Below are 27,983 nucleotides of genomic sequence, written 5' to 3' on the forward strand. Positions count from 1 at the left end.
CTGTGCCCCGCGGGGGGCGCTGCCGCTCGGGTCGGCGCCCGCGGGGAGAGGCGGCGCTGGCGGGCGGGATCTCTATGGTGACGCCGCACCCGGAAGCGGCGGCGGCGGGCGGGCGGCGGGGCTGATGCAGGGCGAGGAGAGGTGATGAATATTCATGCCGTAGCGACCGACGGGGCGGGACGGGACGGGACCTCGCCCGGGCGAGGATCGGTCGTGAGCTGATGGCGGGAGGCAGCGCCGGTGCGAGGGGCGGTGGGGCCGGCGGCCGGTGAGGAGGGGGCGGGCCGGGGGTGCGTGAGGGGCGGGCTCGGGAGCACCCCCGCGGCCGGGGTCCCGGCGGGGATGTGGGCACCCCCGAGGGCTCACCGCCGGCCCCCGCGTCTCCCTCCGTTGCAGGCCTGGGCCGCGGCTGGACGGGCTGTTCCTGCGGCGCTTCCTGCGGCTGCAGGCCGTCCTCTTCCCCGGCTGGCCCTCCCCGGCCGCCCTGATGTTCCTGACGCTGCTCTGCGTCGCCTTGCTGGGTGAGCCTGGGGTGGTGGGGAGGAGGTGGGGGGGCTGCATCCCCTCCTCTGCTCCCCGTTTCCCCCCCCCCCCCCTTTGCCGTGCCACCGCTGTCCTTCATTTCCTTCCCGTGGTTGCCTCTTTCCTCCAGAGCAGCTGGTTATCTACCAGGTCGGTGTCATCCCCAGCCAGTACTACGAGGTGCTGGGGAACAAGGACTTCTCCGGGTTCAAAACACTGACTGCCGTGGCCCTGACTCTCATCGTAGTGAATTCCACGGTAAGGAGGACACAGCCACAGGCTTCCATGTCTTGGGAGAGGAGGGGAAGGCTGCCCATGGCTCCTGGCGTGATCCTGGTGACAAAGGGTCTAGATCTGCCCTTGCCCTGTTAGATAGTTACGTGTGGGACGGATCGCTGGTACAAACTGTTAGGTTTTGTTTCATTTTGGGAAATGCTTGTTCTTCTCACTCATCTCTTCCTGTCTGTCTCCTTGCCCTCATTCCAGCTAAAAAGCTTCGACCAGTTTATCTGCAACATGATGTACGTGAACTGGAGAAAATCCCTCACCGAATACCTCCACAGCTGCTACTTCCAGGGCCAGGTCTACTACAGCCTGCACGTGCTGCGTGAGGACATCGATAACCCGTAGGCTGCCTGCAGCTTCTCTCGGCCTCTTGCTTGGCTTCTCGTGGGCTGCTCCATGCCTTTTTCCAACTTCTCTGTGTCTCTGGGTAGGGGCTTGAGCCCTAGAAGCTTTTGCCATCTAGGCACAAATACCCTCATCTGCCCTGGGTGGGAGGTGGTACCTGTTGCTGGGAGCTCCCATGACTGCTGGTCATGATGGTTTTAGGGGTAGGCTGTTTCTGTTGCGAGGAAAATGGAGGCCGGCAGAACAGGGATCTAGTGCTGCTATAAAACGTGCTGTTGACAAACTCAACCCTTGACACTCAGTGTGATGTTGCAAAGGACCTGGCTGGAGTCAGCGAGCGCTGCCTCTCCTTGCCTTCATGCAGCAGCACGTTAGGATGGTTCCTGTTTTTCTGTTTGAACTTTAGCCATCGGAGTCTCCAGCTGAACACAGTTTTGTTTAGTTGGGTTTTTAGTGGTTTAGATAACTCATGGGAGCCACATCCAGGAAGGGCTTTGCTTTGCACTGTATGAGAGCTGCATTTTCCCTTTTCTGTTCCCAGGAAGGAAATGTCAGGGGTGACTTGAAATATGAGAGAAGGAGGAACATTCAGTCCCTCCTTGCTTATCTCAGCCCACCCGGAGATTCCCTTCCAGTTTGCTTCATGCACTGTCCTGCTTACTGCAGAGCTGCTGATCTACCCAGGCTGTGCAGCAAAGATTGAATGCCTCCCTTCCTCACAACTGCCTGCTGACACTGGCCTGTCCTTGCGCACAGGAAACTGCTGTTCTAGTTACACTCTTTGAAGAGTTAAAGATCCTACATTAGACATCACATGAGAGGTAGAAGCCTTTCTTTTTCCCTCCAGAGTTTAAGGAAGTTATTATTAACTACTTGCTGAAAAACTAGAAACCAGGGGTTAACTTTTTCCAAATTGTCTGGCTTTATACACTTGTTTTGAGACTCCAAGCTCTTCTCCCCTGGAGGGGGCACCCCTGGTCTAGTCACTGCACTAGTGCGATCTCCCATGTTGATGGCACCAGAGGAGACCAAGCCCGAGGTCCCCGTGAGGAATGGCTGTCTTGCAGGGACTCCTAACTGTTGGTAGTAGTGGTGACCTCAAGGAACCGAAGCAACCTCTGTACTTCTGCTGCCCAGTGCTCCTGGTTGCCTGTCCTTGCCCCTTTGTTGCACAGCATGGTGGTCTGTGTGGCTGCACAGTGAAATTGTGCTGGGTGTCTCAGATGTGTTATTGTCTGTATTGTTTTTCATCCAGACCTGTTCCCTGGCTGCTTCTACAGGCCCAGTGCTAGGAGACAGCTAGTAAGAGCAGCCAGCTGTGCACAGGGGGAGCAGCAAGCAAGGAGGAGGCATAGCTTGGATCAAACAGCCCTACTGCCAAACAAGAAATCACAGCTTCGTGTTGTGGATGCACTTTCCAGATGCTGTTGGGGTTACTCTCACCGTCATTAAATGTACATTTCCGATAGTGTTTTGCAGCAGCATGGAGTTGCAAGGAGAGGTTAAAAAGCCAAGCCTGTCACCAGGGCATGCAGTGCTTCCCAGGCAGTGTAGCACATGGGCCACGGCCAGAAGCTCCTGCATGCCTGTCTTTCCCTTCGGAAGGGGGTGGGGGAGGCACAGGGAAGGGGAGGACAGAGCCCCCTCACCACATGACTATCCTGCTCAGGTTTATTTTTAACCAGGGAATGTGTTCACATTGTGCAGTGAAATGCATGAGATAACTGGGTTGCTCTGCTCCGCAGCAATAGAGCCAGCTCTCCTGACCTTAGCAGACCGAATGTGTGGGATTGCTGCGCAGTATTTTTCATTACCACCTTGCTTCTGCTCAAACATCCAGTCTTATTGTTCAGTGTCTTTTTTTGGTGTCACTACAAAAAATCTCTTTATCTAGTGATTCCTTGATGAGAATTTTTTCCCTGCCTCAGGTACTAGGAGTGAACTAGAGCAACAGAGTGATCTCCCATTATGCAGTGCAGACCAAACTGAGTGTTAGGTGCATGGTGTCATCCATCCAGAAGGAATGAAGAGTGGGTTCTGAGTGGCATACAAACACTTGCAGTTCCTAGAAGGGCATTTGAGCTGATGTTTATGTGTTATCATTACATGTTGCTTAATAGCTCGTAAAAAGCAATATCCTGCCATGAGTCCATAGCATGACTTAAATTATAACTTTATGGGAACAATTACAGTCTGAGGAAAAGGAGAAAGTGATGGCTGTAAGGTCAGTCAGGGTGAGAGCTGCCCTGAAATTAAAGCCATTGCTGTTCCAAGACTGCAGAAGAGTTGAGAGTCTGGTTGTACCTGCACTGATGGCTAAGCTGGACTCCAGCCTTGCTCTTCATTCTGGACTCCAGCATTCACAGTCATGGCCTTTCCACCTGGGCTTAGCACATCAGACTGAAGCCCTCATCCACGTGCTCTGAACAGAGGAGGTGCTGAGAGAGTAAATATGCTGAAATCCTTTCTAGTTAACCCAAGTGCAACTCCTGCTCAGCAGTGGGATGGATGGGACTTGAGGGTCTGTCACCCATGTGCCTGCTGCCGATGGGGTGAAAAGGCTTGGTGCGCTGCTGCCTGCTCTTGTGGGATGGGGGTGGGTGGAAGCACTTTCTTCCTTGCAGCAAAGGGACCAGAGGGCATTCCATGCAGAGCGAAGGGACCAGCTATTGTGGAAGACTGGCGTTGATGGAAGCATTTGCAAATATCCAGCAGCTGGCAAAGGCCTGGCTTGTGCCCTAGCCAGTCCTGGTAGCTCTGATGCCTGAGATGCAGCACCAGTACTGAAGAGTACCAGTACTGAGGGAGTCAGTAGTTTTTGGTAGTACAGGGGTGGGTCCAGGAGAGGAGTAAAGGACAATGATGCAGAGACCTTTAGCACAGAGTTGGATAATGTCGTTGAAAGTGGAACAAGGGGTTAATACAAGGAACAAGGTGAAAGTAACAGCAGGAGCTGTTCTTCCTGGGTGCCAGGAAGGCCCTTGGGTGGGTCCTGCTGTGCCATGGAAATTTTCTTTTATGGGGGAACAGAAGTTATGGGGGTACAGGGGGACAGGTGCAGGTCCCTCCCAGGCACGGTTGTTCTCCTGCACCCTGTCCAAAGTTCAGGCAATGAAACAGTCTGGCTTGTGCCCTGTTAGGGAGTTAGTACTGGTTCTTGCTCCTGGGCTTTAACAGTGTCAATGTCTCTTTGTGTTGAGCAGGGACCAGCGTATCAGCCAGGATGTGGAGAGGTTCTGCAGGCAGCTCAGCTCCATGGCCAGCAAGATTGTCATCTCGCCCTTCACACTGGCCTACTACACATACCAGTGCTTCCACAGGTAAAGACCCACCCTGGCCCTGCTTTCATGCCTCTTTTCTATGCTTATTTTTGGAGTTTGGCACTCATGTTACAGCTCCCTTGATCTCTGCACTCCAAAGGGAATTCTGCCTTGTGGGTGCTGGGATGTGCAAGTGCTGGCCCCCAACCTCTGTGAAAGCTGGGAGAGGTGACAGTTGAGGGCTCTGACTGCTTGAGACTGTGGGTGCTGGGGTATCCTTTGCTTGGATTGTCAGCTAACCTCTCTCTCCTCCTCTGTAGCACAGGCTGGCTAGGCCCGGTGAGCATCTTTGGGTATTTCATCATTGGGACAATTGTCAACAAGGTATTGATGAGCCCAATTGTGTCTAAACTTGTGCAGCAGGAAAAACTGGAAGGGGATTTCAGGTGAGTCCCAGCAGAGCAGCGTTTTCACTGCCTCTTGGCAGCTCCAGTGAAAGCTGCGTTTTTGTCCATGTTCAGTGCTATGTAGGCAGCTACTTCTTTTTTCCGTGACTTTCCCCACACTCAGAGAAACTTGCCTGTGCAGTGCTGCTCCAAAGTCTGCGTACTGAGCCCCCACCACCCCTTTCGCTGCTCTGTGTCATGGCAGGCAGTGCCCTTGGTTCAGTCTCATGTTCAGTCTCCAAGCTGCTTGCCTGGTCATTGCTGTTGCTGGTGCCTCTGCTAGGGCATTAGATGTTTAGAAGAAAACCGCACATGAAACTTCCTGCAGTTCAGTGAACTGCATCTACTGACAGAAATCAGGTTACTGTTTCGCCAACACCTTCATGAAGTGCCCAAAGCAGCACAGTCTTTCCGTATAATCTGGAACTCATCTCCTCCCTTTCCCCTGCAGGGTTGGCTGGGTGTGTGACAGGGCCTTTACAGTTCTCCCTGGGGCTCAGGGCATCCAGGGACAGCAGCAGAAGCTAGTGTGGCACAGGGAGCCCAAACAAGGGCAGTTGCTTGTGGGGATTCTACGGTGGAGATCCTGGGCTAGCAAACAGGAGGCCCAAGGGCTGAGGAGGTGTGCACAGAGTGTGGGATACCAAACACGCCACTGAGCTGTCCCAGAATTGATGTCACCTTGTGCTAAGCCTTGGTCTGTGGTGCCTTTTTGAGCCTGTTGAGTATTTCTGTCAAGAGATGCCTCAGGTCGGTGCTCTGACAGATGCAAGACAAGTTTCCTCTAGCAAGGATGCTGGCTACATAATTCACTGGGCATTTGTGCACAGTCCTGATGATGTTTTTTTGGGTTGTCCAGGTTCAAGCACATGCAGATTCGTGTCAACGCAGAACCAGCTGCTTTCTACAGGTTAGTAGTTTCTTTATGCCCTCGTAAAGGTCCTCCCAGCTCGGGGCATCCTTGTTGTATTAATGTATCCCAGAGGAGTCCCAAGTCCTGTTGCTGTAGCTGGAGCTTTCTGGCCTCTCCATCCTGCTGCAGTGTCATACAGCCCTGACAGTCTGTTCTCCTTTGCATTCTGTACATCTTCTGCAGAAATACTCCGCAGCAGATGGAGACAACGATTTTTTTCTCTGCCTCCTAACATCCCCAGAGGCCTGATACAGATTCGGTGCTGGCTTAGAGCCCATTGCTGATGTTCTGCCAGGTCCTTACCTGGAAGATTGCTTGAGGTCTCATTGCATCTTGTCAGGATGTTCCCCTGCTGACTTGTTACAGGTTGCTTCTGGCCCCATCCTGCTGCTGCTAACCTGCCTGTCTTCTCTGGGCATGTTAGCTGTTGCCTGGCCTCTTTCCCTCTGCGTGCTCCTCTAGGTCAGTCTGTGCCCTGACCCTGCCAATGCTGTACTGCTGCTTTCCGAATTTGCTCAGTGCCATTTACTCCAGAGCTGAGCACACAGTCAGGAGTGCAGCAGCACTTCCCTGCTTAGTGATGTCCTCAAGTCTGTTGAGCCGCTGCTTGAAGCCTTTAAGGTGCTTCACAGAAATGGCTGGAACCCACAAAAGGGCCACGATTTTACTGTAGCTTGTGTTGGGGTGCCTGGTCGGTGGCAGGAGGTCATTGCTTCTTTCTTGTCGTGTGTCTGCCTTTGCCCTGTGCATTGTGAAATCACACCACTTCTAGGAATTTAAGCAAGCAGCAACTGTTCTGTCTCTGGTCGTCCCTACCTGTGATCTGTATTTGGCTCCTTCATGCTGTAATGACTGAGCATTTCAAGTGTCGTCGTGCTGTCCCCAAAGTGGTTTGATTCAAAATCGCCGATTTCATAAAGAGTTATATTGACAGGCATGAAACTCTGATTTAAATAACTGAAATCAATCCTGGTTTGCGTTGGCAAGTTTATTTCTTTGTGGACTGGTTGATGATAATTTTTCTTAATGGAGAAGGTACTCTAACTACGTGCCCTTATTTAAGCTGCAGTACTTTTCCAGGCAATTTTGAAGTTTTTTATTCTAAGTAGAAAATGGAAAGTGAGTTGTTATACCAGAAGACAGAGTGTCTTACTTCAATACAGCTCACTAGTAGAAAAGCTTTACTTGGTGGGAAACTAGAATTTAATTTAATTGCACAAACCCAGGCATTTTCATGGTATGAATCTTAATTAAAAATAAAGGAATTTTTAAAAAGATTGCGTTCCTAGAATCCTGCAAGAGGAAGAGCACATGGTGAGTGTCTAGTTTTGATTGTCGGACTTCTCTAGCTTGTAGAAGCTGTTAGATCTTGTCCTCTTGCACCTGCCTAACCATTGTTTTGGTAAAGGAAGAAACAAAACCTGAGCACTGTCACCTTTTTACTTCTCATCTGCAAAAGAAATAATATCTCTGGTCCCCAGTGCCTTCCTCGCCTTTAATTCCTTGTGTCCAAGGCTTTGTCCTTACCAAATACTCAGCAGCAAAGATTGTAGCTCAGTAGTTATCTGAGATGCGTTGTGGGGCAGTAATGCCAAATTGAATTCTAACTGGAGGTATTTTTGAGAAAGAAAATGTATTTTTCTAAGAACTGAGAATCTTTAGAGCTGAGACTCTTGAAAAATCTTAATTTGTATTTTTTGTGCAGCTCCTGGCCCTATCTGCTCAGGCCCTAGTGACTCCCCCATTGCGTGAACCGTGGTGGGAGCGTGGGTGTGTGCTGGGCACAAGCGTGTGTTGGGTGGCAGGGGCAATAGCTGCTGCAGCAGGTGGGAGTCTGGAGCAAGATGTGAAGCTCTCTCTGCATTTTGCCACCTGAGGGCAGCCCAGCCCTTGCGAAGGAGCAGAAGGAGCTGCCACGCTTGCTGAAGGTGGTGGTTTAGAGCCGAGATGTGCCTCCTTGCTACTGGCTCAGCCTGGCCGTGGGAGCATCACCACTAGCTTGGGTGGTGGGGGACCCGCTGATGCCTGCAGAGATACCCCTGGGAAAGGAGGGGCCTGTGGAGCTGGGCTCATCCATGCTGGGGGCTACACTGCTTGGGACTTGTCTGTGTCCCACTCCTCTTTGGTGGGGAAAGGGAAGGGGCAGACTGGGGCTGCTGGCCGCGCAGGTGGTATTGGCTTGCTGTCACCTTGCCTCTGCCCTCTCCTTTCTGGCTACAGCTGTGTAGCGGTGCCATCCCTCTTTTCCAACCAGGCTCTGCTTGGAAGATGTGTGCGACCTTGGGTATGCATTGCTCCAGGCTGAGGCCTCCCTGACAGTGTCTGGCCTTGCCTCACCTCCTGTATGCAACAGCAGCATCCTCCGGGAGAGATTTGCAGGGCTGCTTGTTTCCTGGTGAAGCTCTTCAGGAAGGCGCTCTTGGCTGTTCAGTTCCCGCTCAACAGAGAGCTTGTTGTTTGAAGGCTAAGGTGCCAGACACTTTCCAAGTTTCAGTCCTAAAGCCTGTGCTTCGACTTCATTGCGGCGCTTCTGGGATGTCTGTGGCATGTTGCAATCTTATTTTACAGGGCTGGGCGAGTGGAGCACATGCGCACGAACCGGAGGCTGCAGAGCCTGCTGCAGACCCAGAGAGAGCTGATAGGCAAGGAGCTGTGGCTCTACAGTGAGTGAGGAGTTTGGGGGGGTGAAGTGGGGCATGTGATGGCTCTATTGTGGTGGCCCACAGGCTTGGGAACCTTACGGCTAGAGCAGCAGTGCCGGGTTTTCCTCTCCCACCTCTTGCTAGTGCATGGAAGCCCTGAGGGTGGACAAAGGGTGCCTCCTGCAGTCCTAAGTGGGAATCCTGTTGTGAAAAAGCCTCGTAGAGAGCAAGGTTGTGGAGGACCCAGCTAGGTCAGAGTCGGAGAACACAAGCCTCAGAAGGTAAATCTGCAGGAATCTGTGCTTTTTTTGGATAGGTTTTCAATGGCTGGGAAGAGAGGGAAGGGTTTGACCTTTGGGGAAGGAGAAGACTTTGTATATGTGGTTGGGAGCTGTGGAAACTTCTTTCCTATAGAGCCTGTCCCTTGAGCATAGTTGACCCCTGAAAATCTCCCTTCTCCCATTGGCACTGGGTCCAGATTTGGGCATTAAATGACCACTATCAAGACAGCTCGTCTTCGTCTCACCAGCATAGTGAGCTTCTGAGTAATGTAAGGGAGGGAGAGCCCTGAACGCAGGTGTCTCTGTGGGAATTTGGGGTCTTAAGTCTTTGTGCCTGTCCTGTGCTCCAAGACAGACTTCACAGCTGTCTTGTCCCAGAGCTTCCTTTTTGCCCTCCCTCCTGTTTTTTTGTGAGTCAGCCAGGCCCCTGAAGAGTAGAAACAAGTAGGCAAAATGGCTTTTGCGCCATGGTGGTTCCTGAGCTATGTGTCTGGATGATGTTTCTCTGCTCAGAGGCCTGCCCCGAAGTGCTCTTTGCTTGACAAATGTATTTTCACCCTGGTGCTTGTGCTGTCCTGTGAAAGGGGTTCTTCTGCTGTGGTGCACTGTGAAGGGCTGAGGCAAGACTGTGGGTCTTCCTCTGACCGGGTTCATGGGCTGCACTTGAGCCTGGCTGGGACAGAAGTTCCCACCCTAACTCACTGTCTTCTCTCAATGTGCTTCTGCCCAGTTGGGATCAACACCTTTGACTACCTGGGCAGCATCCTGAGCTACGTGGTCATTGCCATTCCCATATTTTCTGGGGTCTACGGTGACTTGAGTCCAACAGAGCTCAGCGCCCTCGTTAGCAAGGTGAGCTAAGGGTGATCTCCCAGACCCCATTGTGGAGGATGATCAGTCACTGAAGGTGGAGGTTTTGTGTCAGGCTGGTGGCATTGGGGCTGGATAACCTGCAGCAACTGACTTTCAGGTTAGCCTGTCCCTGACCATGGTGGCGTGGAAATGGGAGCTTGGAACCAGCTGGTGTATGATTAACCTCAGGGTGAGAGCTGTCAAGGGCACATCTATGTAAGTGTTCCCTAGCTTAGACCTCCGTGTCTCAAAAAAAAAAAAAAAAAAAGGCTGGGAGGTCAGGAAAGCCTCTGGCTTTCAGTAGGGTGGGTGAGGATTGGGTCCATGCAGTGCTGCAAGTCCGGATTATGCCCTGGGCTGCTGCCCATGGTGACCCTGGCCACCTGTGAGGCTGAGCTGGCTTGCATTCACCTTCCTGACTTGACTTGTTCCCAGGTACTCAAAACTGGCTTGTGATAGAGAATGCAGAGCTAAATATAACTAAATGGGCACTGCAGGCTGAGACACCCTGCTCCGAGCCATGTATGGTGCTGGGGCAGGGCTGGTGGCATGGATCTGCACAATTTAGATGGACTGAGTGTGCTGGGCCCTAGGCTGGCCAGCACGCACTCTGCAAACACCATCCCTGGGTGGCAGGAGATGTGTCCACCTGGCAAAAACTACTGTATGGAGCAGGAAAGCTCTGCTCCATGCAAATGTGGTTGTCATCTCCTTCACTCCCACTGCCCTGGGTGACTTTTCCACCCCTCCTTCGTGTTGCTGGGACTGCTTGACACATCTAAATGTCTAGACTCCTTGGCTGCCTCCTTGCAGTCATAGAGGAAGGGGCAGTGCCACAACTCAGTGCTGACCCTTGTTTTGACGTGTGATTTCTCCCCAGAATGCCTTTGTTTCCATCTACCTCATTGGCTGCTTCAGCCAACTCATAGATCTCTCCAGCACTGTGAGCGATGTAGCTGGCTACACACACAGGTGAGTTCCTCCACAGGAAAGGGAAGGGCAGGACAAGACTCTGCCCAGGTCTGTGCGAAATAAATAAGAAACACTTGCTTGCGAGCAAGCACAGACAAGTTTGGATATTGTGAGAAGGCTGATGAAGTTGTCCCTGGCGTTCATGCAACCTCTTGTTTATCTAGGATTGGTGAATTGCAGGAGACCTTGCTGAGCCTTGGCAGAAAAAAAAATGATAACTACTCAGAAGCCAAAGCCAGCTGGGATTTGGACAGGTGAGTCTCCTCTCAGCAACCGGCTGGCTTGCAGCTTACGTGCCAGAGTGTGGGGTTGTCACGGGATGGAGGTGGCCCTTGGTGTCACAGCCTGTTGCATGCAGTTGGCGGGAGCAAGCAGTGCTGACAGTGATTTGTCATTCGCGGGGCACGATGGGCAGGGCTGCTGTCACAGTAGCACAGGACATCTAAGGTGCCTGATCTTTGCCAGTCTCAGCATGATTACTTACCCCCAGATCTCTCCTCCTTTGTCTTGGTGGTGGCCCAGCAGCTGTTCTGGGGAGAACCCAGTGCCAAGGGACACAGCTTTCCTTCTGGAGCGGGTGACACTCTCAGTGCCATCCTCTGGCAAGCTACTCATCAAGGACTTGAGCCTCAGGATCTCACAAGGAAACAGCGTGATGATTGTGGGGAACACTGGAACAGGGAAGACATCTCTCCTGAGGGTCCTTGGGGGACTCTGGGAAAGCACACGGGGTAAGGACTGCGGCACGCCGCAGCCTTCTCTTTCTCAACCATGGCTACCCTGAGTTTGGAAGGGGCGGGCAGTGTGGAGTTGTGAGGCCAGTGCCACCTTGTGATGGTGAATGTTCCACTAATGCGTAGGAGCCACCCATCTGTCTTACATACCTGCTCTGGCTCTCATTGCTTTGTCCTGTGTTGCAAATATACTTTTTTTGTGATTTGTTGGCTACTTCATGGGGCAGGACTGCACAGGGGGTGGTGGGGAGTTGCTGGCTGGCACTGCCAGCTTGGCATGAGTGTGTCTCTGTGCAGGGAGCATCAAGATGCTGACCTGCTTTGGCCCCCGGGGAGTGGTGTTCCTGCCGCAGCGGCCCTTCTTCACCGATGGAAGCCTGCGTGAGCAGGTGAGCCCAGGGACTGTCTCAGCTCTGGCCCTAGCTGTGCTCCCAGCTGTGGTCATGCCCTGCGAACTGGTGTGCTGCAGAAAGGCCTGCAAGAGGGAGGATGCCTATGTCTGCTCCTTCCCTTGTGCCTGAGTTCATGCTGCTGCCGTTGCATCTCTGATAGACTGTGCCCAGCTCCCTCTGACATGGCTTCTTTTGCTCTGTTAAACAGGTGATCTATCCGCTGAAGGAGATCTATCCAGTTTCAGGTATGTGGAAATTCATTAGAGCAATTAGCCAATGCTGTAGTGTCAGCCCCCTGTCCCTTACCCAGTGCAGCTTCTCTCATACCATGCCCCATCAGGAGCACTCGTTTATTTCACTTTTTTTGCTCTCTGCTTTTCCCTGGAAGATGTACCTTAGTGTAGGTTAAGGTTAGCTCTGTGTCCCCTCCCTTTTGGGAGGGAACATATTATCTCGATAAGAACATATTCTCTTGATGCAATGAGCACAAGCTGGCCATGCTCTGCACGTTGTGCTAGACATAGGATACATGTTGAGGCACCATGCTGTTGCGATACATCTGACCTGTGTGGTACAACCTGTCTTTGGGCAAGCCATGTTTTCCTTCCTCTCATTTTCCATACACCTCCGTCTTCCGCTGTTCCTCTTTTTCAAATGATGCCCCAGGGCCTTGCATGCTGTTGAGGTCAGACTACACGGATCCTTTCTCTCCCCTGCCCTCTTCCTAAGCCAGACCACACGTGGTCCACTGCAGCTTGCAGATGTCCAGGTTTAAGTTTCTGTCTGAGTGAAGCAGTGTTATGTGCTGCTTTCAAACACTTGGGAGTCACAGTCTTGCAGAGACTAACTGCAGCGATCAGCTACTGTTGTGGCTCTTCAGCAGCTTCAGGGAAGTCCATGGCAAATGCACAGTCCTTCTGCTCAGCTTCCATAGCTGCTGACTGTACCAGCTCAAGTGGATCTTCTGCTCCAGAGCTGGTTCACCCTGAGGTTTTTCCCGTCCCACATAAGATCCTTTTGCTGGCTGTTACCCGAGTCCTGCTCCCAGGACTCCAATACCTGCGGTGGGCAGTCAGCCATAAGAGAGCAGCTGGTGGGCAGGGCCTTGGCAACTGAAGCCTGGATCCTTGTGTTCTGGCTGTGTCTCTCTGTGACCATGAACTGAGCCAACTCTCAGGTGTATCTGTGGAGCCCAGCTACCTCCTGGTGTGCTGCTCACAGGCATGACCTTTAAGGAAGGTCAGTCTTTGGGAGCTCTCTGTGCCAAAGGTCATGACCTGGTATAATTAAGTGGTCAAGTCATCTACACTGGACCTCAGGAGATCTCCAAACCTTCCCTCCTGTCCCACCGACTTCGTCCTTGCAGCTGTGGTCTCAGCACGCATTTTATGTTTTATGTTTATCAGCATACAAGCTTATGTTTTATTGCTTTCTCCCCTAGGGTCTGCAGATGATGAGAGAATTGTGCGATTCCTGGAGCTGGCCGGGCTGGTGAGTCCCTGGTAGTACTGCTGCCTTCTTTCCTGGTGCTGCCAGTGAGGGAAGAAGGGATGAGGTTTTGTGGTAGCACAGCGTGACCGTGTGCTGGACACACGCAGGGACATTGTCTGCAGCTGGGACAGGACTGTCCATGGGACAGGCAGAGGAGGAGGGATACAGAGCAACTGCAGCTCAAGAGGGAGAAGAGAGAGTAGCAGGAAGGGGGTGGTTACGCGCCGGGCTCGGGGTTGACAGGGCTGGGGGCCGTGTTTACAGGTCTGCTGTGCTCTCTGCAGACTGATTTGCTGGAAAGAGCTGGAGGACTGGACAAGCAGGTGGACTGGAACTGGTAAGGGAACTCACCATCTGCATGAATTTGGGTGATCCCTCTGGGTGGGGAACACTTCTAAGCAGATGCACATTGCTGCTGGACTGATGAACAGCTGCGTCCAGCTGTGTCCTGTGGGAGATGGGCAGCATACGGGGGCACAGCCTTCATGCCCCAAGCATCAATGCCAACAATCACCAGCCGTGCTTCTCTGCAGGCAGCTGTGCACAGGGGCGCAGAACCAGTCCCAGCGTGGAGCGGGGCATGGGGAACACACAGGGAAAGTTGCTTGCTGGGGTCGCCAATATCAGCAACCATAAGCTCTACAGCAAACGAGCTCTTTTTGTTGAGGGAGATTTTTGAATCTCAACCCTGTTGCAGGTATGACATCCTGTCTCCAGGGGAGATGCAGAGGCTGTCATTTGCACGGCTCTTCTACCTCCAGCCAAAATATGCAGGTGAGTGATTGTGAAAGAAAAAAGGGGGGAAAAAAAAAAAGAAAAGGCAGGGGCTTTGGTGTAAAGAGAAGCTGGTACAGAGACAGCTCATGAAATGTCTTCTTTGCTAGGAACATGCTTCATCTTGGCTGTTACTTTAGCAGCGTAGCGTGCAGAGGATTCAGGGGTGAAAATATTTCATTATCTGTGTGGAAGGTGGTGAATCAAGAGGCTGTATATAAGACATTCTTTTCTTGGGGAACTAGTGATTAATGCTCTTGGTCCAGGTCCAATGGCACCTGAAGAAGCCCCCTCTCAGCATGCTCACCAGTTGTCACATAAAGAAGCGTGTTAGCTAAGGAGTGTAGCGTCAGCTGCCATATCTGAAGCTTCTAGGGTTGTGGAAGCAATGTGGGGAATTTAGCTGTAATGCAGTAAAAGAAAACAAGGAGAAATGTTCCTGAAAGATCACAGAAGCAGCTCCCATTAGCAGATGGGGCTAATTCCTTTGTGCACCTAGGTTGCTAGTGACTGCTGGGGCTGGAGGAGCTGTTGGAGGACTTGTCACGAGGGCCCGGGTGGGTGTCCCTGAACAGAGCCAGTGTCGGTAGCACATAGACACACATAAGTACCTCTCTTCCCCTGAAGCCTGCGGCAGAGCTTGGTGCTGTGTGGACAGAAGGAACCTGTGGATTGCAAATTAAAAGCTGTAGAGATGGTGTAAACCAAATCAAATTTATCTGCTCCAGATCTGTAGTATTTACCCTTAACTGACAGGAAGGTGCCTCTGGCTGTGCTGGATGCTCCAGGTGGGGTCTGTGCCAGAGGGGTGCACAGGCTGCTGTGCAGCCTGGAGCTCTGGCACACAGCGTGCCTTGAGAAGGTCATGTCTTGGCTTTCACAACAGGGGTGATGAGGCAGTGGCCAGCAGCTGTTGAGGAAGAGGAATGAGGTGAATGCTGCTGTTTGGGTGGATTCAAGAGCTTGTGAGGAAGGGTAGCTTTCCCAGTTGACTGACACCAGCTGTGCCAGAGGAAAATCAGAGTCCTTAGGCTTCTCCTCACTTGCCTTCTGCAGATGCTCTTGGTGAACTCCAGTTAATATGTGAAATGTTCTTGGTGGTTGTTGCTTTTTTGCCTAGGGGGAGATGGCTGGTCATGAGAGGATTTGTGGGACTTACAACTTTTCTCTCAGTGCTAGATGAAGCCACAAGTGCCTTGACAGAAGAGGTGGAGCATGAACTGTACCGTGTGTGCCTTCAGCTGGGCATGACACTGATCAGTGTGGGACACAGGGCCAGCCTGGAAAAGGTGAGATGGGGAGACAGCACCCCACAGCTCCCTGGTGGTGGCAAGATAGGGGAGGTAGAGAAGGGTCCCTGGTGAGCAGAAGGGAGTGACTGAGGCTGGAGAACCTCACTGTGGGAGGACTTGCCATTGTAGAGATATCCCTCAGTCATTGTGTTATTAAATTGCAGTTCCACAGCTGGATTTTGAAACTTCATGGAGAGGGAAGATGGGAGCTCACTCGATGCGAGAAGATGAAGCCAGGGAAGGATGCTGAAAAACAAGCCCTTGTCTGTCCAGCCACAGAACCTGCATGCGCATGGGAGAGCTCTGAATAGCAGACATGGAGCTGCCAAGCCAGCAGCTGTCAACAAGGGATTCATCCAGTGCAAGACCAGTCCTGGATTTTGCTGATGGACACAGAGCCAAGTCTGGGGGCTTCTGCCAGGAGCAGACACATCTATGCCGTCCTTCTCCCAGCCCCTTTCTCCTGCTTCCCTGTCTCTCATGGGGGAAAGGGCTGAGCTGCTAGGGTGTCCAAAGAGAACACACTGCCTCATGGGGCTTGTAGAAGCAATGGCAAGAGGAACCTCCACTTGTCCAGGATGCACTGGTGTGAGGCTAGGATGCAGCCTCCTGTTCTGCCCTCTGTGCCTTGCTGGGACCTCTGTCTCTTTGAAACACAGCCCTGCAGAACAGACTTCTCTACCTGTGGCTCTGTTGAGGGTTGTGCTCCCAAGCAGGCGCCAAGGGATGCACTGTAAGGGGAAGAAAATGCTGGCACAGAGAAGGGGCATGTCTCTGCTCCCCTTATGACACAGGGTTACAAGTCAAAGGAACATTTTTGTATTAAAATCTGGGACCTGTTTTCCAACTATGTTTATGCAGAAGAGTCAGTGTTTGTTAACCAGATTGCTGCATCTTTTCCTACTGGGGTTTGCTTTGTAGATGCTTGTATATTGGCAGTGGTCCTGAACTAGATTATTGCTGAAGAGCAGAGCAGGGGTAGGAGTAATATACCTATCCAGAGCTGGGCATCCTGCCCTGCTTCTACCTCCACAGCTACTGCAAGGCACAAGGAACCCCAAGCGGGCTTTTGGCCCTTATATGGGAGGAAACGGAGCTCGCCTCCCCTTATTGTTTTGCCTATGATGAGTCACATTCTCTCTCCTGCCTCCCATAGATGCATCGAGACAGGTTTTGAGGGTCTCTGTGCTGCAGAGAAGTCACTCTGAGACTGCAGTGGAGGTATCGTCTCTGCGCACTTACTGGCCACTAGTTGGTTAGTGACATTTCTGGACATGGCCCCTGTCCTGCAGTGGAGGAGCAGGAGGTGGCTGCTGGCAGAGCCAAGCTAGCAGCTCTTGTGCCCCTCTACCAGGCGCTTGCGTCCCTCTATGATCTGCTGCACAGCTTCATGGTCATCCAGGGTGGTTAAGTCCCCAAGTTCGCTGGCCTTGTCCTCCACGATTTTCCTTAGCACCCGACGCATAATCTTCCCCGAGCGTGTCTTGGGCAGCCGCTGTGTGACCTGTGACAGGGAGGAGCAGAGCTAAGGCTGAAGGAAAGGGGTTGTCCAGGCTGCTGCGGTAGGTGTTGGACCAGCCTGCACATGTTACCTGAACGTATTCTGGAGCTGCGTACTTAGCGATCTTCTTTGAGATAAGCTCCCGTAGCTCAGCAGCGAGAGTCTCCTGTGTGTAGCCACTGTCCTTCTTCAGCACAACAAATGCGTAGGCTCCTGGCAGAAGGACCACCAGGTTACTGAGCACTGTGCACAGCATGCTCCTGAGAGCCGGCCTGGACCTAGTGTTGGGAGAGGTCCCTCTCTGCTGGTAGCCTCAGGGGGTGCTCTGTAGCCTGAGCTGTAAGTGCTTTTGGCCATGGTGCTACTGGTGCTGCTGCTGTTGCTGCCTTATGCAAAATCCAGCTTGTCTCACGGGTAGATTGTGATGGTTGTGCTGAGATTCCCCACTAATATGTTGTATGGTGTTGGCGCACAGTGTTGCTGCCAGGGGTTGGTGTGATAGTGACACTTCCCACTGCAGTGCAGTAGCCCCAGGAGAGACATTTCAGGGACAGGAAAACAGGCATCTTACCTTCTCCCTTGATCTCATGTGGATAGCCGATGACAGCAGACTCTGCCACTGCCACGTGGTGATTCTGGAAGAGAACAGGGCTGGGGTTTGGCTCAGTGCTTCTGGCAGGCTGGATGCCACCTGGGAGCTGCCCTCACCCCGTTTGGCTGCTGCAGTCCATGGTAATGCAGAAAGATAAGGGTGGGCCTCACATGGCCTCTGCCCTTTTTTCTTCTTACCTCAGTAGGTCTGTCTGCAAACACAAGTCTTCACCCTGCCCCAGCTGCTTTAGGCTTGCACCTTCTAGACCCTGTTCTGTGCCTCTAGGTTTCTCCACCAGGAACCACAGTCTTTACTGGCCCACAGATGCTCCTCCTTAAGATGCGTGGCTGCTGCTTTGGGATTCACCCACTTACACAGCGTCAACCTTATCAGGCTTTGTCCCTCCCTTGCTGCAGAGAGCGAGGAGGGAGGGGAGAGGGTGGGAGGCTGTTCCCACGGGCAGGCCATGGGTCCAACACTGTTCCCTGCTGCTACAGCAGCAGCACGTTTCTGGGTATTTCAAAGAGGCTTCCCTGAGCAGCACCAGTGTGCATTCACTGCCCCCTCAGATGGCTTTACCTCCCACTCCCACCTCTTACCACAACATCCTCCACCTCTGCAGTGCCGAGCCGGTGCCCGCTGATGTTAATGATGTCGTCCAGTCGTCCTGTCAGCTGGTAGTAGCCCTCACTGGTACGATACACGCCATCCCCGGTGAAGAAAAACCCTGCAGTGGCCAGAACCATGGCATGGTCACTTGTTGCAGTAAGCATGTGGGCCGCTCGCCAGCCGCGCTCTCACCTTGCCCACTTCTTTTCTCTGTTGGCGCCAGGTCTCATGTACTGTGCTCTGTCCTCAACTGCTCAGGGTGAAGGTGTCTACCTTCCTTGTTAGTCTTTTGCCTCTGTTGGTACCTGCTCCATCATCAGGCTCCTTCCCTCATTCTGCAGTGTGCTGGCTAATGGCTGGCCTGCCTCATTGCTACAAGCCAGGAGCACTTTGCTCCAGTGCAGGTGCCTGTGGTCCTGCTGCTTTTCCCCTTTGCTTCGTGTCAAGACACACACACTTTTGGGCTTGCTCAGTGCCTCTGGATGAGTGACAGAAGCTGACAGGCTTTGCAAGAGATGCACCAAGAGGCCTCTCTGTGCTCAGGGGGACTGGAGGCAGAAGGGCAAATCCACTGCCCTAAGCCCACATGTGATCCAATGGGAAAGAAGGGTGAGAGAAACCCATTCCCAGGGCAGGGTTGAGGTATTGGCTACAGGGAGATGCAGGGCCTCAGCACAGTGGGGAATCTGTGGAAAAATGAAGCAGCAGTACCAGCTCTCCTGAGTGCTGCACTCGTGCAGAAAACCAGCAGACAGATCCAAACACTTCTGCAGTGACCTGCCATGTGTTTTCCTTACCTGGATAAGGAGTCAGATAGGTTTCCAGAAATCTCTTGTGGTCATTGTAAATGGTTCGTGCCATACCTGGCCAGGCTTGTGAGATGCAAAGGGCTCCAGAAATGTTGTTTTCCAGAAGGACATTTCCCTATAAAATAGTTACATTTTAGTAACCATAGCTGACAGTAGTTGGGATGTTTAGTCACTGCCTATTTATCAGCTGTGTGATGGAAATGTCAGGGAAGGCAATGAGGAAAGTCCTGTGCCCTCAACTCCAATGGGACAGGCTTAGCCTCTCCCAGCAGATGTCTGCAACCAGCTGCCTACCATGGTGGGATGTGAGGTCCCTTCAGGGAGGCTGGATGTCCCTGCCCAGCTACCTCACCTTGGAAAGACATGTGCCAGGGAGCCCAAGCACAGCCTGTCTTGTAGGACAGAGCAAGCTAGAAAACAACTTCTGCACTAGTTGGAAGAACAGCTCCACTGTTAGTCCTTTTCCAGTAAAGAAGGTTGCCATCCAGGAGAGGTGGGCAGGAAAGACACACTTACAGATCTCCACTCCTGTCAGCAAGTACACACTGCAAGCAGCTGAGGGAAAACAGGCTGAGCCAGCTCCTGGGCTGCAGGTTATAAATGTACCTTGTCATCCATGAGGGAAGGGCTGATCCCAAAAAAGGGTCTCATAGCCATGCCCGGAAGGATTTCAGCTCCAGGATTAGAAGGACGGGGTGAGATACAGATGCCTCCTGTTTCTGGAGCAAAAGAAACAGTAATGTTCATCAAAGTCAGGGACAAGAGGAAAACCAGGTAGCATTGCTTGGCCAACAGCCTTTGCCCTGGCCCTCACTGCACCCTGCTAGACCACAGGCTGGGGCTGGGTTTGCCAGAGCTGGGGAAGGCTCTTTGAGGAAGGATGATCATTTAGTTCATGTAGTTCAGCAGAGATCTGATCCCTACCGTCAATTCCCCTGTGTTTCTCTGGGTTAGCTTTAAAAGCCATTTCTCTCTAACATTTTGGTGCCTGTGGCCCCTTATGGCATTGCTCATATGGAGTGTCACTAACAACTGTTCCTCCTTGGCCAACAAAGCAGCAGGTCAGTCCTAAAGCTTGGAGAGCAGAAGCTTGAACGAGGGCTTGTATGCATCTCACCCGTTTGCCACCATGTGTCCACTATTGGGCACCGTGTCTCGCCGACCACACGGAAGTACCACTCCCACGCCTCCTTGTTGATGGGTTCCCCCACTGCAAGGGGAGAGACAGGAGGACAGTGCTGAAAGATTAGGTCAAAGACCTAGTTTCCCACGGCCTGCTCCCAAGCCACCCCCAAATAGCGCAGTCTCCCCTCTTTCCACTCCCACGTGCTGCTGCTCTTGGAATTCATGGGAAGAGGCACAACCTAATGCCCAAGGATTTACTGCTCCAGCCAGCTCATGCCACCAGCAGTTACCTGAGCCGAGCACTTTGAGAGAAGAGCGGTCATACTTCTTCACCCACTCATCGCCGTATCTCAGGAGCAGGCGGATGGCCGTGGGTGCTCCATAGAACTGGTTAATTTTTAACCTCTCCACTGTTTCCCAGTAGCGGCCTGGAATGGAAACAGGGCCAGTAACCATCTACACAGGTTTTCCCAGCCTGAGACCAAGACGGAGAGGAGGTGAGAGCAAGGGCTGTGGCCCCTCAGCCGAGCTAACACCATCCTGAGAAGGACTAAAGCAGTCCAGGAGCAGCAGTGTCCCCTTTTCCTCCATGTCACCTAGCTCTCTGGTGACGGGAGTGACAGGGAGAAACAGCTTTACCCTTGGAGAAGCAGCAGTGGCTTCCTAACCAGAGGGAAAGACTCTGCTCTGGCCACAGCCTGCAGTCTGCTCCTGCAGCAGCAGAACCACTGCTGCCCGTGTTCTAGCATCAAGCCGCCAGCTCCCTGCCTGCCGTGTGCCTTTCAGGGTGGCTGTGGCATATCCCTGCTCCCCTGAGACACCTTCTCACTCACCAGGGTTAGGATGGATGGGAGTGCTCTCAAAAAGGACTGTGGTGCCGCCATTGCAGAGGGGGCCGTAGACCACATAGGTGTGCCCCGTGATCCAGCCGATGTCTGCCACGCAGCCGAAGATGTCCCTGTCCTGGTAGTCGAACACGTACTGCACAAGACAGGAGAGGCAGTGAGAGGTACAGCCTGGGCCTGCCCTCCCAGCAAAGGGGACAACCGGGAGCAGTGTACCCTCTCTCACCCCTAAAGTTATTGCATCCTTCCGCCTTCCCACCACCTCTGCAAGGACACCTTGTTCCTGCAGAGAGTTTTTTAAAATATTGTCAGAAAAAAAAAATAATAAAATGTCAGGTGCTTTATAAAGGTGCTGGAGGAGAGAGACACTTTAAAAAGAAAAAAAAAAAAAAGCACAGCCAAATTTGCTGTGCTACAGACTTTCCTTCCTTCTGCCCGCTGACAGAAGAATCCTGTAGCATCAAAAGAGGAGACCTTTCAAGGTGAGGGTGGTCCCTCCACACCTACCACATGGAAGGAGAGGAGTTGTAGGCCAGGGCAATGAGGTGGAGGACTCCATGAGCCACCCCCAGGCACTGTTGTGCTCCAAGCGCACAGTAAACACTCAGAAAAAACCCTGAGCTCAGCAAGAAGCCCCGCGTAGGAGCACTGAGGGAGCACTCAAGCAGAGAGACCATGAGATGCCTTCACCCAGAGTCACCCCAGCTTACACCTCTCTGCCTCAGCTGGATGAGCGCAGCCCTGTGCCTGCAGGCAGGTAGAAGCAGAACAAGCTTTTCTTCCCACTGCCCCGTTTCTTCCTCAGGAGGCCCTTGGCTGCAAGGCTGGAGTATGAGGGAAAAATGCCTGCCCTGTGCAGGGCCAAACTGAGCACCGTCAGGCTGGCAGCAACACATCCAGCTTCCTCAGGCACTGTCCTTCATTTCCTTAGCACCAGTAAAGCTCACTAGGGGCTGGTCTCCCACTAGCTTATCACTTCTCACCTTCTGCTCTAGCATTTGCTGTTTTGGACCTTCCTGTCTCTTCCTGTATCTCCTTGCCTGCAGGCTGCCAGAGGGGGACTCCGGGGCCTCAAGTGCTCCAGGGCGCTCGTAATGGAAACTTCCCCTGCTTGCTCCGTCTCTTTTTAACCAAGCAGTGAATTATGGTAGCAGCAGTCTTCCCCAACCCACTGAGAGATGCGAGTGTGCTAGCCCTGTGTCGCAGTTTCCAGTGCTCCTGGGTGCTAATATGGCCACATGCTGCTCGCTCCCTGCATTGCCATTCTGGGATGGCAGCCCTGGCTCGCAAACCAAGAGGGTCACATATCAAGCTGGGCACAGCTTTGCGGACAGCTTAGCCCACAGGAAAACCAAGAACTTCCACACACCCCCTGCACACACCCCAGGAGGTATGGCCTCCAGCACTCACAGCTGACAGAGAAGATCCAGCCAGCCCTGAGCTTGCTGTCTCATAGGATGCATGGTCTGAGGCACTACTGGAACTTCAGTCACGGACAGGGAGAGATGCAGACCCAAAGCTAAGGGACTGTTCAGAGAGGAACTCCTTATTCCAGAGGACTCCATATAACGTCTTTGGAAATGTCCCTCAAAAAATTTCTGCAGTTAAGTGCAGCTCCATGCTGTGCTCAGTGCCCTTTTATCCAGCTCTGTTAGAGTTTGCTTTGGGCGTGCTAGGGCTTAAAGGCTTTCCTCCCACACTCTTCAGGTGTAGACCCTTTATCTTGAGGGCACTCACCAGCTTTTACATATATCCTCAAATGTGGCCATCCCACAAATACTGCCTTCGGCATCCCACCTGAGTTGGGGTAGATACACTTAGGGAAAGCAAGCTAGAGGTTTTAGGAGCAAATTGCCTTCTTCCTCTTCACCCAGTAATGTAAAATTACCCTTGCAAGGCTGAGAAAGCCAAGGTAGCTCAGAGTAGTATGTGTTTGGGAGACCCTGCTCTGGAGTATGTGTTGCTCTTCCCCACTACCTGTTTGTCGATGTGCTCTACTGGGCTGATGCCCTAGGAGGGCTTTCCAGAGACCTGGCTCTGGATAAAGATGAGCTCATGGTGCAGCAGAACAGCACATCTATTCCCTGCATTGCCTATGAACTGCTGGCTCATGAGCACTCTGTGGCTGGGATCTATTACCTTGTGTGTGAGAGCAGCAAACAGCAAGTAACCAGCTTGGGAATGAACCAGGCCCTTGGGTTTGCCGGTACTGCCTGATGTGTAGAGAAGGAACAACATGTCTTCACTGTCCATGGCAGCAGGCTCACAGCATGCGTCCTCCTTCATCATCTCCTGCAGGAGAGAGCACAGCAGTTGTCTCTTGGGGTCTCACAGGATTCCCTGTGTTGTCCTTACACCCGCTCGCACACCTCTCCTCCCTCTGAGCACCTGCACCACCCTGCTCCCCCCATACCACCCTCCCCGCCTCTGCACCTCCGCTCCCCTTGCTCGCCAGCCTGAACTCTCTTTTGCCTTGCTGAGCTGGCGAACCTTCTCCTCAGCCAGAGCAGACCTGCTGAGTAAGAGGCAGCTATTTTTACGCTGCTGCTGCTCTGACCAGCACAGAAGTCTTCCAGGAAGCCTTTCTAGCACTAATTGCTTGCAGATGGGATGAGCAGAGGCAAGGAGACCTCTGTGCAGCTCCGGGGAGCTAACAGAAATGCATGACAGGCGCTCACCTCTTCAAAAACACTGCTGCATGCTGGCAGCCTGGCCATCCTGCGTGCCACAAATAACAGGCACACGAGCAACCTCACTGCCTACTTCCTTGGATACCAGCTGCCAGCAGCGCTCACAGAGGGCGCCAGGCCTGCCAGCAAAGCAGTATGTGACAGTGCAGTGGCAGTCCAGGGCTGCACTGACAGCGTGTCAGCCTGTGTCTGTGGTGTTTCTAGTCCCTGGTCCACCCTGCTATAAGCCCTGATTTGTGCTGCCTACCCTGACAGTACAGGGATGGTGCTATGGGAAGAGCCACCACTTACGCCTCCTGATGGCTCCTGGGACTCTCCTTAACTTGTATGCAGCTCCAGCTGCCACTGCTGCTGCAGGACAATGTCCCCACATTGTTTCAACATCAGCAAAACTGTCATGGCCAGCCAGGATCCTCTCTCCACCCCGGTCCCTGCTCCCAGAGTGGACACATTGCGCAGGGGAAGTGGCAGTAGTGCTGGGCAGCCTCTCACCTCTTCCAGCGGCACATCCAGGGCTGTCATGGGAACCTTGCTGTCAGTCCTCATGGAAACCAGAACCCGTTTCACTCCTGGGCACTGCTTCACAGCTTGGTCCACTGTCTTCTTCAGCTCAATAACCTTGCCACCTCTCAGCCCCTGGTTCACTGTGATCACTGTCTCCGACTGGGCTGCAGAATGCAAAAGAGTCGCATAAGCAGCTCTGTCCCTCTCCATCAGTCACACAGCAGTCTGGCTCTACCATGACCGTGCACTTCTCCCTCTGTCTCCTAGCCCCTGTTACGCCTGTCCACTGTTTAACAAAACCAGCAGCTTTGCATCTTTGTTTCCCATTCATTCCTGCCTGTGTTGCATCCCCTCAGAGGAGACGCTGTACCTCAGCCCTTCAGTCCCTTAGATGAAGGAGAGAACCAGACCATACCATGGGCTGAAAGATATTTAGTGAGCCCATGCCATATCCTGGGGTGCTAATCCCTGCTCCATGGGTATATATCATGGCATGACACCCTCTGTTCTCCCAGGGAGCCTGACTCAGAAAAGCTTTGCCATCAACACAATCCTGGGCCCCCCCAGCTGCCAAACCAATAAGCTCAGCACTGTGCCTAGAGGGAAACACTGGACACGTGCCTGTTACCCACTGGCTCTTACCATCTCGGATCCTATCTGCTAAGGACTCTGCACTGAACCCGGCAAACACCACGGCGTGCACAGCCCCGATGCGGGCACAGGCCAGCATGCTAGCCACCGCCAGCGGGCACGGGGGCATGTAGATTGTCACCCTGTCACCCCGTTTCACCCCTTGCCGTTTCAAGGTGTTTCCCAGGCGGCACGTCAGCTCCAGCAGTTCCCTGCCCAAAGAAACAATGGCACAGTTAGAGACTTTATTGCAGATCTTATCCACATGCATAGAGATGGGGGGGGGGGGCGGGGGGGGGCGGCGCTCAGAGTCACGGGTACGCAGCTTACATTCCTAAGCCCCCGTGCTGGAAGTCCATGGGACAGCTGTAAAATGCCAGTGGGAAGGAAAGGAGAAGACAGTCACTAACATGGGCTGTTATTTATGGAAAAGAAATAAATCAGAATGGCCTCTGTGCAGAGCCTGACACTCTCACTGGCCGACGTAAGGAACAAGAAATGGGGCCAGCAATGGCCACTGGCAATTCCTGTGGCTCAGCAAGCCCGCATCACCTCAGCTGACTTTCCAATGACAACCTGCACATTTCTCATGAGCAACATACTCTACCCTGCAATGCTGGAGGCTACGCATGAGAAGTTAGATATCTTCCCCCATGAAAACAGGGCTTCATGTTTAGCTAAAGCTGGGAAGGTCAAGTCCTCCAGAGCTTGTGCCCACCAGCGAGAACAACCACCACAGGAAAACGGTGAGCAAAATGATGCCTCTCCTGAGAATTTTCCCTCCCAGAAAATACGGCGTTGCTGTCAGTGACTCATTTCATGGAAGGGCTGTCCATGCAGGGAGATTGGCAGGGGTGAATGGTCATGTTTGTCGCGTGAGGTCTGGAGCCAGAGAGGACTGAGTTCTGTGTGCAGAGGGATTTAAGTGACTCTGCGTCAGAGACTCAAAGAGATGACAAATGGAGCTGGAAGGTGGGGCAGCCCAGACCAGCCTAGTAGGGCTGGACAGGCAGTCCCCCCAGAGAGTCAAACCCAGCAGTGTTGCTGATGTGCAGATGAGCACGGAACTTCCCAACACCCATGCAGCTGTGAATCTGGCTTCTCTTGCAGACCATTTACCTGCAAGTTTAGACACCAGGAACCTTGCTGGGAAGGCACGCATGTGACCTTCCCATGTGGTCTTACCTACAAGCATTGCAGTGCTGTCATGAGGGGCTTAAATCTGCCTCCCCAGCTGGGTAGGGACCCCTCGGGGCCCAGAGGCTTAATCAGGAGTCAGGCTGAAGTCTCAGATCAGCACAAGCAAGTCAGCAGCCACCATACTGTTGATCTATCCTTGTCAAGGGATGGTGCATCCCCTCACATGACGCACATCAGCAGATCTTCCCTGTGCAGTGTTCATGCACCCTGCAATGTGTCTCTCATATGCTCAGATGTAAGTACTGACCTGTATGTGACCCGCACCTCCTCTCCTGGTTCATCCTTCTCCCAGATTAAGGCCACTTTGTCTGGGGCTACATGGACATGTCGGTCCAGACAATTCACTGGAAAAAACGACCCAGTCTCATTGCCAGAGAAACACTCAGTACCTCTTGTCTCTCATAAAGCCAGCACTGGTAGTCCCATTTTCAGATCAGAGTCAGGGCTGTGTGTGAGCCTTCCCAGCATTAACCTTGTGCAGACACTGAAACAACCTTTGCAGATACTAGCAGCAGACCACCAGCACCTTCCCAAGCCATTACACTTCTCACCACTCCAATATCTACCAGTCCCCACTATCAGCTTCCCCCTTAATTGCAACCTAACACAGTCCAGAGCAGAAACTGCCTGAAGTCCCTTTGGAGGTCACATTTGGAGGGCATTGGGGCCCTCTGTGGACCTGGCAAACATTAACTCAGCCATCACTTCACCCAGCACTGCTTTGCAGCTGCCTCTGGGTTGGATTGGGGCAGTTTTGTAGTGGTGGTTCTCCTAAATAACAAATCTAGGACAAAGTGAAGTTCTGCGCAGGAAGGCTGCAGGGTGCATTTGTCCAAGATAGAAGAGAGCCAGGGCCAGGAGTGCGCAGCCCCTGGCTTTCCAGGGATGTGGCAGGCTGAGGCTCTGACTGTAATTCTCCTGAGAAAAGTTTCCCCTTTTGCTGGCAGCTGCAGTTTCCTCAGAAGCCTTGTTCCACACTGTGTTTTCCTTAAACCTGCTACTGAAGTCATAGAATGATGCAGCAGCCCCACTTTGCATACTAAAATGCCTTTTTCTCCTGACCATTTCTAGTTTTCCAGGAGAAAAAAAAAAAAAACCAAACACCAAACAGGGAAGAGTGAGATCTCAAATCCCAAAGGCAAATAGCTCCCGCTGTCCTGCCCAAATGGACTACATAAGACTTGATTTCTGAGAGGTTTGTCTCACAATTTGAACACTGGGACTAACAGTGCAGCAAGCAGAACACAGTGTCACTAGCCCCTATGTCTTCCCCTGGTAGCCCCGCTAAGACAGTAGCCCCAGCCCACAGAAAGAGAACCTCCCACAGCTGTGGGGACTTCCAGTACTGCTCATTGCTCTCGTATTTTGCTTTCTGTAGATACTTACTGCCTTTACTGGGCAGGGATGACCTAGTGCAATGCTGCCTGCTGAACACATGAGGTTCAGTGCTGTTTTCTGTGGTCCTGCAGAATGGAGCTGCTGTGCTGCTATGGGATCCACGGAGGCTGAGGGAGAGCAGCCCGGATCACAGCACATCCTGAACGAGCTGCAGCCCCTCCAGCAAGACCCAGTTGCTCCCTTAGGACCAGCCACATCCTTACATTACAGCCACTGCAGGACTAACTGGACCTTTCGGGGAACCCCCTCGCTCCAGCCCTTTAACTCTGTGCTCCTCCAATCTGCTCCCGGGGCTGAAGCCCTTCACAGAGAGGCACCCCCAGGCACTTGGTGGGTTCCCATGTCAATCTCACTCCTTTCCTTACCTGCCACGTTCAGCTGCCCACCTAAGAACCAGGAGACCTTGCCCTGGCGCAGGTCGCAGTCCTGGACAGAGTGGAAGGGTGTGATCCAGGTGAGCCGGCTCCTCCCTAGCGCTCCCCAGAAGGCATCCCCCTGCTCCACCGACATCTTGTACAAGCCCTGGTGGTCCTTGGGTCCAGGGAAGGCGACAGCTTCAGGCATGTAGGCGGTGAGGGGCCCATGGCTCCAGGCTCGGGCAGCCACTGACCCAGGGAAGCATCTGGGAGCCTGAGGAAGAGCTTTAGGGCAGCAAGCCCTGGCCAGCAGCCTGGCCATCATCTTGAGGCAGCTGCTTCTCACCAAGGAGATGGGTGCCTGGAGCCTGCCTGGAGCCTGGACACCCAGTCCAGGGAAGAAGTCCCCCTGTGAGAGCTGGGGCTATATCACCCTGGGTGGACCAGGCACAAAACTCCCCTAAACAGGGAGCCAGGGTGCCCCTTCTCCCCCACCTCGCTCCTCTCCTCTTCTCTCCCAGAG

The 27,983-nt window shown here is 52.9% G+C and overlaps 2 protein-coding genes across 13 annotated transcripts; one reads left to right on the forward strand and one right to left on the reverse strand.

Moving 5' to 3' along the window:
- Positions 1-49: 49 nt before the first annotated feature.
- ABCD4 (ATP binding cassette subfamily D member 4) lies at positions 50-16,048 on the forward strand. 12 transcript variants are annotated; one of them, XM_063332050.1, is made up of 19 exons: positions 50-141; positions 397-521; positions 653-780; positions 1,009-1,148; positions 4,356-4,472; positions 4,733-4,858; positions 5,718-5,768; positions 8,340-8,434; positions 9,425-9,546; positions 10,427-10,518; positions 10,683-10,772; positions 11,041-11,249; positions 11,550-11,641; positions 11,853-11,889; positions 13,086-13,135; positions 13,420-13,472; positions 13,833-13,909; positions 15,083-15,198; positions 15,366-16,048. In XM_063332050.1, exons 1-19 carry the CDS (start codon positions 125-127, stop codon positions 15,510-15,512), a joined length of 1,884 nt encoding a protein of 627 aa, XP_063188120.1. In that variant the 5' UTR covers positions 50-124; the 3' UTR covers positions 15,513-16,048. The 12 variants fall into 12 exon arrangements, 11 of the variants coding, with proteins under 11 accessions (XP_063188120.1, XP_063188121.1, XP_063188125.1 ...); XM_063332051.1 differs by having other exon boundaries at positions 128-240; XR_010070692.1 differs by having other exon boundaries at positions 137-268; positions 15,030-15,198; positions 15,366-15,398.
- LOC134514328 (acetyl-coenzyme A synthetase 2-like, mitochondrial) lies at positions 16,005-27,983 on the reverse strand. Its single transcript, XM_063332047.1, has 14 exons — positions 27,470-27,983; positions 25,954-26,050; positions 24,519-24,718; positions 23,865-24,040; positions 22,822-22,974; positions 20,671-20,818; positions 20,128-20,265; positions 19,830-19,922; positions 19,319-19,431; positions 18,701-18,827; positions 17,894-18,021; positions 17,274-17,337; positions 16,794-16,915; positions 16,005-16,705 (listed from the first exon to the last, which is right to left on the reverse strand). Exons 1-14 carry the CDS (start codon positions 27,783-27,785, stop codon positions 16,529-16,531), a joined length of 2,052 nt encoding a protein of 683 aa, XP_063188117.1. The 5' UTR covers positions 27,786-27,983; the 3' UTR covers positions 16,005-16,528.

Source organism: Chroicocephalus ridibundus, chromosome 4 (assembly GCF_963924245.1).
Source record: "Chroicocephalus ridibundus chromosome 4, bChrRid1.1, whole genome shotgun sequence".
NCBI classification, from domain to species: Eukaryota; Metazoa; Chordata; class Aves; order Charadriiformes; family Laridae; genus Chroicocephalus; species Chroicocephalus ridibundus.